The 11,870-nt window shown below is 38.4% G+C and overlaps 2 protein-coding genes across 2 annotated transcripts; one reads left to right on the forward strand and one right to left on the reverse strand.

The window, feature by feature from the left end:
* Window positions 1–1,258: 1,258 nt before the first annotated feature.
* LOC139721863 (G-protein coupled receptor GRL101-like) lies at window positions 1,259–4,322 on the forward strand. Its single transcript, XM_071633189.1, has 4 exons — window positions 1,259–2,131; window positions 2,901–3,039; window positions 3,621–3,850; window positions 4,185–4,322. The coding sequence occupies exons 1-4, from the start codon at window positions 1,325–1,327 to the stop codon at window positions 4,320–4,322; spliced, it is 1,314 nt and encodes a 437-aa protein (XP_071489290.1). The 5' UTR covers window positions 1,259–1,324.
* Window positions 4,323–7,860: 3,538 nt separating this feature from the next.
* LOC139721874 (histamine N-methyltransferase-like) lies at window positions 7,861–11,639 on the reverse strand. The gene is made up of 3 exons (XM_071633199.1): window positions 11,414–11,639; window positions 10,265–10,600; window positions 7,861–8,225 (listed from the first exon to the last, which is right to left on the reverse strand). The coding sequence occupies exons 1-3, from the start codon at window positions 11,637–11,639 to the stop codon at window positions 7,861–7,863; spliced, it is 927 nt and encodes a 308-aa protein (XP_071489300.1).
* Window positions 11,640–11,870: the final 231 nt, after the last annotated feature.

An 11,870-nucleotide genomic window follows, 5' to 3' on the forward strand; every position in this document is an offset into this window, starting at 1 on the left:
TGACATGTGTACTTATATGTTATTACCTACTATTACTATACTATCACTCCGCTGAGTTGGTCAAAAAATTAGGGGTAAAACTTAAAAAAAAAAATTAACGAGTAATGCAAAATATTCCTTCACCAAGACGCTGTATTTTTATACGGCGTTATCTCATTACTTTGTATGATCACAAACATGCCTCAATTGCACAGAAAGTTATATGAATTGTAAAACTTAAGTGAAAACAAAAAGGTAAATTTGTTGAAATAAAATCTGCTTCGACAAAACAGAGGATAGCACCAATTTCATGGAATGTAGTAAAAATGAACCTAATATGTCTTTGTATCCACGTACAGAGATATCCGTGGTGCCTCAGTTCCCATTTCTGCGACCTTAAACAATGATTTGTTTGAGGGTTTACACCTCACAACAATGTAAGTATACACGCTCCATGATAATCATGCGCTCTTTTATGGAGCGAATATAAAGATATGACCTGTACAATACAATATCGTTACGTTGATTTGTTTATCATAAAGTCATACAGTTGTATTAGTTCTAGCATTTCTGATGTGCCATGTCAGTAGTAAAGGTTGTATTGTTGAGTTTAGAAAATATATGTTTGTGTAACTGCATCTTTATATTCCATTCAATTTCAATTTATTTTCATATTTTTCAAGAGAATGTCATACAAAAAATACAATGATGCAGTGCAAAAATTGCAAAGCGCAAATTGGATGCAACTTTAGCTGAATGTACAAACGCCTTGATGTGAAAATAAACATAAGATCTGTTTACAGGGTATTGGCAACTGTAATATTACAATATGGGAGAAATAGAATGGGGCCTACATTAAACAGTTGACAGCTACCGAAGTGGAAATGCTGCAATAACATGTATGCATGCATGTTCACAGTATTTAAACGATCCTTTTTTTCTGGTAATATCACACTTGATCAGAGTCACGTCGAGCATAAACATTATAAAAGACATCTCAGCTCTCTCGAGTATTACTGGTATGATGTCGTAACTTCGTAAGATAATCAATGTATGTTGTTCGTTCGCATAGCTTTCTTTCTATGCGACACGTACAAAGAATTACTGATGAAGCATTAAGTTATACCACCAACAGGGGAAATATCGGTTGTTATCTTTGCAACGAAACCCTCTGGACCATGATACCTTAGCTCTGCAGGGACAGACACATCACTGTTTTATTTCTTTTGATATTTCTTTATGCAGACACGCAGATGAGTACAAATTATGCTGCTTAGCCGGACTGCGCGATGATGACGTAGGTTGCAAAGCACCACGTGACCAGTTTTCGTCCTGTGAAGATCTGATGTCCAACACTGTTCTGCGCCTCTTCATTTGGGTCCTTGGTTCTAGTGCTTTCATCGGTAACGCGTTTGTTGTTGGATACAGACTGGTTCATTCGAAACGTGACAGAAAGAGTAGCGTCCAGGGCAGCCTTATCACCAACCTGGCTATCTCGGACTTCTTGATGGGTCTCTACATGATTACCATAGCGGCAGCAGATCTCCAATATAGAGGAAAATATGCCCTCTATGCTAATGAGTGGCAGTCAAGTTTTCTCTGCAAACTTGCAGGGATCACGTCAGTCATCTCGAGCGAGGCCTCTGTATGTCTTGTCATGATGATCAGCATAGATCGATGCTGTCATGTGGTGGCGCCATTTAGCCATAAAATACACCTTTCTCTCAGAGGAGCGCATTATGTAGAACTCACTGTCTGGATTCTGGCCCTATCAGTTAGTCTGCCCCCGGCGCTGATACCGTCGTACGTCGAAGGGTCCTTCTATGGCCAATCTGGGGTGTGTCTAGCACTGCCCTTGACCGCCACTCGACACACGGGATGGCTCTACTCTGTTCTCCTCTTCATCGGCGTCACTTTCGGTGCGTTTCTCGTCACACTGATGTGCTACGTCGCAATCTTTGTGTCCTTCCAAATTTCAAAGCGCAGACTCGGTAAAGCGGAGAGCGGAAGCCATGAAAAGAGACGACTTATGGCTGAAATCAAGATGGCGTCCAAGATGGCGTTGGTCGTTGGAACGGATCTACTATGCTGGATGCCAGTTATCATCATGGGCATTATGTCTGCTGCAGGCAAACTTGTTATCTCGTCACAGGTATGAAGTCGAGTGATGTCCGTTGTTCCGAAGGTTCGTTAATCCCAAAATGAAATAAAGTTCGTTATTCCGCAGTTTCATTATTCCGAAACACAAAATGCCCTATTCCTGATTGAGATCCGTGAACTTGTAAATAAAATAAGGCTCGTTGATCTAAACATATGTGGCATGATTCCAAAGGTTGGTTATTCGGAATGTTCGCTAATCCGAAAGGTTATTTCATTTTCGGACCACTGAACCTTGAGAATATCGAATCTAGGCCTATATCCATTTTTGGATGAACAAATCTTTGAAATAATGAAATTTATTTCATTTTCTGAATTGCGAACCTTCGGAAAACGAACCTTACCTTATTTTCGGATTGGCGAACCTACCGAATACGAACCTTGTTTCATTTTTCGGATTAACGATCGCTATTCATTTCCGGATTAACGAACCTTCGGAACGACGAACCTCATTGAGATTTTCGGAATTACGAACCTTTGGAATAACGAACTTTATTTCATTTTGGGAATGTCGAACCCCCAAACTGACAAAAACCTTATTTCATTTTGCGGATTAAGGAACCTTCGGAATAACGAATCTTATTTTTATTTTCATTTTTGGAATTACTAACCTTCCGAATAATGAATTGAAACAAAAAAAGTATTCGTTATTGTATTTTTTCCAAGATCGTTGTTGTTGATTATTATATAGTAATCAACAAAAAGGAAAGATAACCTGAGGAAATACACGTGTATCTAGTTTCGTATTTTTCCTTCTTCACCAGGTGTATGCATGGATTTCTGTGTTCATCTTACCCGTCAACTCTTCCCTGAACCCGTACCTGTACACTCTATCAAGCGTATATGGGTCTAGGAAACGAGCCTTACCGTTTATAGGAAACGCAAGAGGCGATCACACGAAAGGTAGTGCAAGCACGCAATTTTACCTTCCAGCTTGAAGTTATTGAGAGTATTTTTGATCAGTACATTACATCCTTATTGTGACCGTGTGTCTATCTTGTTTGAAGTTTGGAATCTAATAACGATATGTAAAGAAAATAATTTCCCGTAAAGATGAGAAATGGTGAAAAGTACTACGACAGAGATAATTGACGATAACATAGGTTGTAAGTACAACAGCAGTAATGACGATATCATAAGTTGCTAGTAAGACAGAAGTAATTGCTGATGTCATAAGTTGTAAGGATGTCAGCGGCAATTGACGATATCATCAGTTGTAAAGGATGACTACCATAAAATTGACGATATTATCATAAATTGCAAGCATGACGTACCGGAGTAATAATTGATGATCATAAGTTGTAAGTACATCAGCGATATAATTGATTATATCATTTACAAGTTGTAAGGGTGACAACAGTAATTGACGATACCCTAAGTTGTGGGGATGACAGTCGGAATGACGAGCTGATAACGGTACTAACCAAAGCATTCTTGGGTGAAGATAATAATTCATTGATGTCTTGCTCTTCTTGCAATCCAAGGGAAAAACTATTTGGACGATACTTGTTCCTCGCTGGTCACATCATCTAACGGTGTACTAAGTCCTGGGTCAGAGCGCATGCGCGAGTGGCTACTACGAAACAAGCGACCTTTCACCAAGGAAGAGCTGATGATCTTGACCAATGACCTTTGTGAAGCCGCTGGTCACGTGATTGAAGGAGGAATTCAGGCAGACTACTTCTTGAACTTGGACTCGGTCGCTGTCCAAACGGTGAGCCCATAAGCCATATTACTTTTTTTATTTGATTTAATTTCCTTTGGTACTGAGGGTTAGTCTGGAAATTAGAGTCAATAAAATCTTACAAATCTTACAAATACCTTCTGTATCTACCGTTTTTTCAGTATGGTTGTGGTATAAGGCGGTGCAATCACAAACGCAAACGTGTGCAAAAGGGTTCTACATAATGTATAGACTTTATAGACAGAGATAGATCTGTCTGTCTGCATGTCTGTCTCTCAACATATATACCATATGATATGAGTGTCCTCTAATATATATTAAAAAAAAATAACATGGAAACCTATCACCCTCTATTTTCCTATAGGATGCTTCTGATTTCATCGCACGGGCATTCCTGGTCATAGACCCGTCCTCAGTAGCTGCGGAACTGACCTTATTAAACCAGCAAAAGTCCAGTGACAAGGAGCAGAGGGAGGCAAAGGCACTTGACTTCAACCCTTAAAATAGTAAATAGCCTCACCGATTGGGAAAAAAAAACTTGTAACGTCAAGAGCACATGATAGAGCTATCGCTTGTTGAAAAGTTCGCACATTAGTTGTCTCACTTAAAAGCCATTTCCCCCAATCTGTCTGGTCTCTATTATGTTCAAACGCAATGTGTACGCCGAAAGAGAGAAATTAAGCACTCGGTTACACAGTCCAATTTTCACAATGCATACGAGCATGCATATATGCTTTGGGATCATACTCGTTACGCTCATTGTATCATTATTCATCACGCACGCAAAAAAGGGATAAAACAAAATAAAAGCAATACCAAGGAAGCGTCTAAACAGAACGCAATAGTCTGTAGAGGTAATGTCCAACTTATTTTTAGTTGTGTCAAAACGAATTTTTCGCATTGAAATAAAAAAGGGTGTGTGACGATAAGTTTTCCCGTTCAATTTCGTACTTAGTGCATGGTGTGTAAAAGTAGTGATCATCAATGATAGTGATCATTGATCATTCCTCTTTGCATGACAGAGGAATAAGTTGGTCATTCGAATTCGCTTTTAATAAAAGCAACCAAATTATCCAATCGGGATAAATCAATCCATACATAGCGAAAACGAATTTTGCTCATGAAATTCCCTCGAGCTAAGAAGTTTATAGAGCATTAAAAAAAATCGTAGCCCTATATGACATTATTTGCATTTCCAATTTAGCGCATGATAAGTCTATTATGCGTTCTACATACATATATCGCTTTTTAAATCACTTTCTCATGTACTTCTCTGCTTCTCGTGTACAATTATATTGTTATGTCGTGTAGTCATAGACCTTTTCAACATATGGGATAGCTAAGAATCCAGCAAAGCGAAATGCGATCTTAAAGAAGTTAGGACGACGTTCATAAAGAAATCTATCTTTTCAGTAACATACATACATACATAATTATCTTTCATGTACTGTTTGTAATACAGTGTACATGTACACAGTTATGAATTGAATGCACTCAAAAATTGAACATCAATACCCAAAATGGGGAAATTGAATGTTCTAATTTGATCCACGTGTCCTCTTTTGAACGGTGAAAATGAATGATGTTTTTATACTTTTGAGTGCTGTATATAGCGCATTTGAATGCTCATTCTGTATTTTGGCAACCCAACGGGGAAATCGAGCTGCATATCTATATATTCTCATATGCACTATATAAATGCAAAAATACATGGAAAACTGTATACCCGGTTACACTCAAGGTTACGTATATTTTGTGAAAAAGTCGTTTCTGAAATCATTAATTTCTGAAATTATTAATTTCAGAAAGTGTCAGTGTTGGATGAATCAGAAGGAGGATCGAATATGGTAATTGTGTCTGCTAAATCTGCTATAGCATATGACAATGATAATTTCACTCATCTTGTAGACTGATACTTGAATTCGACCAAAGTATTTTTTCTCATGGCCAAATTTCATCTATTCAATGATAGAAATAGGTATACTCAAATCAGGTTAAACATAATTATGTCATGAATATGTGGTGTCATGGAAAATTAAGTCTAAGTCTAAGTCTATACCTCTATACAGTTAGGCAGACTTCGTGAACCTCGTCACAGTAGATCCTACGTGGTATTTGAAGCCCCTTATCATACTTCAGTTTGCGCATGATTATCATGATTTATAATAACTTGAATGTTTCGTATATCATTTCACTATTCATTCTTTTTTTCTTTCTTACTTGGTCAAAGTAGGTGGTATTTGAGGCACTTCATTGTAATTACCAATTTTCACTTGATTTTCTTGGTTTATTGATTCATTTAAATGCGTACTGAAATGATCGTGTTTTCACGTAATTTTTTATTTCATTGGCCACAGAAATGAAATTTGATGATTTCGTTCTTTTTTCAAATATGAAAAGTTAGTGTCGATCCTTGTATAGAAACACACTGTATAGATGCAAATGAGAACGTAAATAGAATGGCATATATACCGTATGAGCTCAGAGTGTGTTTTGTATTGTATGGTATAGATAAGTATAATTATTCATGTGTGTGTGTGAGTGAGTGTGTGTGTGTGTGTGAGTTCTCGTTGTCTGTTTTTGGTAACTGCGTTTCCCATTTCCACATTTAAGCATAGCTTTAGGGAACCATCAAAACTCCATATTTCTCATTGACTGCAGTGCAATGCAATGAAGTGGTAAGATAAAGTTCACACAGATTTATCTTTAGAAAGAATTGAATTTCGGCTACAAGCTGGCATGACATGCGTTACCAATAGTTTCATGACCAAATTTGTACTGATTTCTATCTGAACCGGAAAAGCTATTGCTGAGCGATCTTCCATTCAGCGAACAGCCATATTGGAAAAGTCCTCTGCTTTTATGTACGTGCCTTGAGGTATTGGCTGGGAAACCACTTATTTGGTTTCATTTGATATTTCCATAAGTTTCTTTTACTAAATGTATTCACATATCGCGTTAGTGTAACACGTTGTATCTAGACAAATAACACACTGGTATACTGCACAGAAATCTGTCAAAACGATCATACGGTCGAACCTATATAGCTGCAGAATTCGAATTTAGATGGAAAGTAACTACCGACCCAAAAGTAAGAAAAAAAAGGCATTACAGTTATGCTACGATAGCAGTCAACATTTATAATTTGTGCAGTAGCTACTGCTCTCCCATTCATCCACACACACACACACACACACACACAGAGTATGTATATATATATATATATATATATATATATATATATATAAACGTATAAATGAACACTATACTATATATTATGTTTAAAATCTTAAAATTACAACAACAAAACGACAACATTGTTCTCATGATTATAAAGCAACATGACCAATAATGTGTGATAAAATTGACATATATATTTTTCAATCTTGATGTATAGGTTTGTTTGAGTTCTATTCATCTGAAGTATTGATTCATATCTTTTGATAGGGACCATCCCTGAAACATTATTAGACATATCTCTGTGTGATAAGATGATTCAAATAGAACGGTGCCATCCTACTCAAATTTTTAAAGATCACAACTCAATGTTGGTATCTTATCCTGTCATCAATATTTTGCCAGGTTAGCATATTGCGAATCGTTGATAGCGTATTTGTGATCAATTATCGAAGTATAAAAGGCCTTGTTATACAGGGTTAGTGATATCCCAGCCTTCTGTCAATAGTCATAACAAGATGTTATGAAAGGAAGGAGTTGTTTACTTTATCAACAATATACGTTGTAGTTGCATCTTAGGTATTCAAAGTCATGTATGCATAACATATAGCCTCTTTCTGCTATGCTGAGCCCCATAAGCTTTCTTCTACAGTGATCTATGTTAAAACCATGCCTTAATGATTGTTGTAAGCGATGTTAAAACGTATCTACTGAGTTTTATCTAGAGCTGGACGTTTGATGACAAGTCATTCATGCATCAGATAGCATTTGTCTACTATGCTAAGCGCTATTATAGCATTCCTCTAGAGATCTATGTTTAAACCATGCCTTCACATGATTGTTGTATGGGATTCTAAAAATATTCACGGAGCTCCACTCAGAGCTGGACGTTTGATGACAACGAGGACGTCCACGGGATCATCCAGGATGTACCTTCCCATCTCATCTCTGGTTGCCAGGGATTTTAGGGAGGCGAGCGTGCTTTGGAGGAGGTCCGGAGAAGCCGAGTTCCGGAAACCTGAGACCTCGGTCAAGATGTCCAGCAACTTGGAGCCGTCTGCCGAGTGGACATCAAAGACGGAAGTTACGTCCAGGGTTGATGACGACAGTGAGAAACGTTTGACCACATGGCTGGACCCTTTCAGGTATTTCAGTATGCTTTCTGTCACGATCACTGGGAATTGGGTCCATGGTTTGTCAATCAAAAATTCTTCTGTTTGGTTTGACGCTGTGGGGGAAAAAAATCACAGAAATGTGTGTATTTGTGTAAAAGTATATAGAACTTCATGGTGTTATAGAAGTGTATTATACATTTTCTACGATGCTTGTATGTTGATCCCTGAAGTACAGGACATACGCTGAAAACTGACTTGATATAATATTATGATTATCATATGTAAATTATTTACACAAAATAGCAGTTAGGAAAACAATAGAGAACTTTATGTTAATCTTTTCACAGTTAAAAGACATAATGAAAACGGCTTGACAGTTATAACGTCTTTGAAAAGATCATTTTTTGACATAGCCTATCAAAATACTGGCAACAATCGATGCTATGCTTGATCAATTAGCGGGTGGCAAATCACACAATAGCCCTACTGTGCTCAAAAGTTGATATTCCTTTAACAGAGAGGGTACCGCATAGTTATCTTCGAATCTTGTTATTACGTTCCTCGATATTTGACGATGCATATTTTCTTTTTTTCTGTCCAACGATTTAAAGAAGTTATGACAAGGAGAATTCCACAAAATTTGATTCTTTTTAAAGAAAAGAATAATACATTGCCCTCTGATGCCAACATGTTAACGGTAATTATAATTCCCTCTGTGTTCTGAAAGACGTAACTCAATAATGATTTTTCATTCTGCTGGCAAAGTTGTCAGGTGTTGAATTATGCCGTTATTTTGTAATATCGTTCATGCGTTACGTCATGAAATGTCGTAGTCCTCTAAGCCAGACATAGCACCGAAACTTCTTAAACGCATGCATGACTTTTGAATGGATTGTCCGATTTTTGTCGAGCCCACCGGAGGTGAGGGGAGACTAAAGGGATCGCCTGCGCCGTCTGTCCGTCCGTCCGTCCGTCGTCCGTCCGTAACGCTACAAAAACTTCAATAACTCTTTACTCTGGGCTTCAATTGCAATCTAACTTCGAGGAAAGAGGGGTCATACTAAGTTTCACATTTTACCATAATATAAAGGTCACCTCAAGGTCAAAGCTCACAGGCAGGGGTCAATGAACTTCAGGGGCCAATGTTAAGTTTTTGTGGCGCGTTTCTATTATGGGTCATAACTTTTGATCCATAGGTCCATTTGTGACTAAACTTGAATGGTAGATGTCCCTTGGGGAATGGATTGTCACCACAAGGTCATTGGTCACAAGCATGGGTCAACAAACTTTTAGAGCCAAATGTTCAGTTTTTGTGGCACGTTTCTATTATGGGTCATAACGTTTGATGCATAGGTCCGTTTGTGACCAGACTTGGATGGTAGATGTACCTTGGGGAGTGGATGGTCACCACAAGGTCAAAGGTCACAGGCATGGTTCAACAAACTTTTAGAGCCCAATGTTAATTTTTTGTGGGGCGTCTATTATGGGTCATAACTTTTGATCCATAACTCCATTTGTGACTAAACTTGGATGGTAGATGTCCCTTGGGGAGTGGATGGTCACCACAAGGTCAGTGGTCACAAGCATGGGTCAACTAACTTTTAGAGCCCAATGTTAAGTTTTTATGGCGCATTTCTATTATGGGTCATAACTTTTGATCCATAGGTCCGTTTGTGACCAAACTTGGATGGTAGATGTCCCTTGGGGAGTGGATGGTCACCACAAGGTCAAAGGTCACAGGCAGGGGTCAACAAACTTTAAGGGCCCAATTTTAGGTTTTTATGGCACGTTTCTTTTTTGCCATCATTTTTTTACCCTTTTAGGCCTATATCTCTTTGTATCTGTTACATCTCTTTTGTTGTATCCGTGATATCCCATTCGCGTACAAGAAATTGTACGCGAATGGGCGAGACACATTATGGCACTTGCCTTGTTCTGAAACCTTTCTATATATATATATATTTTTATTTATTTATTTTTTTTTTTTGTGGCTAATTTCTGCATTTGCTCGATCAGATACATTCGGATTTCATTCTCCGGTAAGTGAAATTCTTAACACGTAAAATATATTCATTTTCATGTACATTCCATGATTTTGCAACAATCTAAGTAGATTTTTAACAACAACAACAACAAAAACAAAATCTTATACCTGGATTTATTTCAATGAGAAGAATACCGCCCTCTTCGAGGCTGTCAAGTAAGAAATCCATCGTGGAGTCGATATCTTGTACGTAATACAATGATTGCAGGGCGGTGATGAACGCAAATCGATGTCGTTGGGAAGCCCGCAGCGATTTCTTCATGTAACTTTCGAGTGTGATCTGGTGCCATGTGAAAGCCAGGCTGTTACCGTCAGCTCGATTTTCACGAAGCGATGCTGCAAGCTGCTGGAATTCGCGAATTATGCCGGCAGGCTCGACGACATTGACCCGGACGCGTTTGAAACACTTCCCGAGGGCGTCAATCATCGGCAGTTCTTTGCAGCCTGATGTGGGTAGGACGAAAAGGGAGTTTGCACGGTTACAGTGGGCTCCCGTTATAACGAAGTCCTCGGGACCGGCATTTTTCTTTCGTTATATCGAAATATCGTTATAACGTACCGAACAAATAAACATTGAAAAAAAAAACATAGAGTGAATAATGTTGTGATCTGAATTTGTATTTCGTTGTAACCGGAATTTCGTTACAACTGTGTTCGTTATAACGGGAGTGCACTGTATAACAAATCTATGTGAAGGTGCGACATAAGAACCAATCGCTTTTTATCACTTCTAATAAACGTTTAATAAGTTCATGCAATACCACTTTAAGTCAGATGAGTTTAATAATGAACTATTTCTCTTCTTGTAACACATTAAACAAGAATATCAGTTTAACTCAAATTAATTAGCCGAAACTGGTCTCCATTTAAGAATTACTACGTTAGAATTGACTTCTCCAAAATTCAGCACCATGCGCTACTGTCATCCTGGGGGAAAATAGTGTAAATTGAGTGCTTAAAGGGAAATGAAACTCAAATATAAATGTGAGTTGAGTGAATGTGTAGGAATATCAGTAGAACTTTGAGAAAAAATCTCCCAATCCATTCTGAAGTAATAAATCTTTAAATTGTCGGTACAATGTACCACCATGCATTGCTGGAAAAGAAAACTGCAACAATGTCTTCATGGTGTTTAGAGTAGGACAACAATAAAAAAAACCCCACGGATTTCAACATCATTTCACTTTTATGGCGTAATGAACAAGCATTTTCTAACCTGACGAAAGAGGACCGTGTCATTTTCTGAAATTCACTCACCGTTTCCGGTCCCAATTCCCAGTACGTGCATCTCGTGCTCCCCTGAAAAGCTCTGCGTCAGTCGATCGACCACTTCCCGCTGAAAGTGGTCCGTCACCCAGTATTCGATGTCGTCCCCGTCACAGACTGGCAACATTCCACCGTCGTAGGCATCGTGGTAGCTGTCCAAGTCGTCGAGAATGGAGGGGAGCTTGATGGCGGATGGAAGAAGCTCAGTTTCAGCCATCATTGCCGGTTGTCCAGATGACGTATTGAGATATTCTCAGTCACACGGTCTGAATTGCAAGCCAATATCAACGAATATTACTGAATGCAAGCGTGACCACTAGTGCGTGAGGTGATCTAGGCCGAACTTATAAGATTTCACTTTAATGTACAGGTCAGTGCTGACCATTCAACCATCGAAAAAAAGAAGAAGAAAGAATTGTTCCAACACAACCAGATTTTGTTCATTCCC

The sequence above is a fragment of the Diadema antillarum genome, unplaced genomic scaffold (genome assembly GCF_040938485.1).
Source record: "Diadema antillarum isolate AM-2024a unplaced genomic scaffold, OU_Dant_1.0 scf00000014, whole genome shotgun sequence".
In the NCBI taxonomy this organism is placed as follows: domain Eukaryota; kingdom Metazoa; phylum Echinodermata; class Echinoidea; order Diadematoida; family Diadematidae; genus Diadema; species Diadema antillarum.

Coding starts and splice junctions, on each gene's coding strand:
- LOC139721863 (XM_071633189.1), top strand. CDS start 1,325: ATGTCCAACACTGTTCTGCGCCTCTTCATTTGGGTCCTTGGTTCTAGT. Junction 3,040..3,620: donor AAGAGGCGATCACACGAAAG/GTAGTGCAAGCA, acceptor TTGCAATCCAAG/GGAAAAACTATTTGGACGAT. Junction 3,851..4,184: donor ACTCGGTCGCTGTCCAAACG/GTGAGCCCATAA, acceptor ATTTTCCTATAG/GATGCTTCTGATTTCATCGC.
- LOC139721874 (XM_071633199.1), bottom strand. CDS start 11,639: ATGGCTGAAACTGAGCTTCTTCCATCCGCCATCAAGCTCCCCTCCATT. Junction 10,601..11,413: donor GGGAATTGGGACCGGAAACG/GTGAGTGAATTT, acceptor TACCCACATCAG/GCTGCAAAGAACTGCCGATG. Junction 8,226..10,264: donor TCTCATTGAAATAAATCCAG/GTATAAGATTTT, acceptor TTTCCCCCACAG/CGTCAAACCAAACAGAAGAA.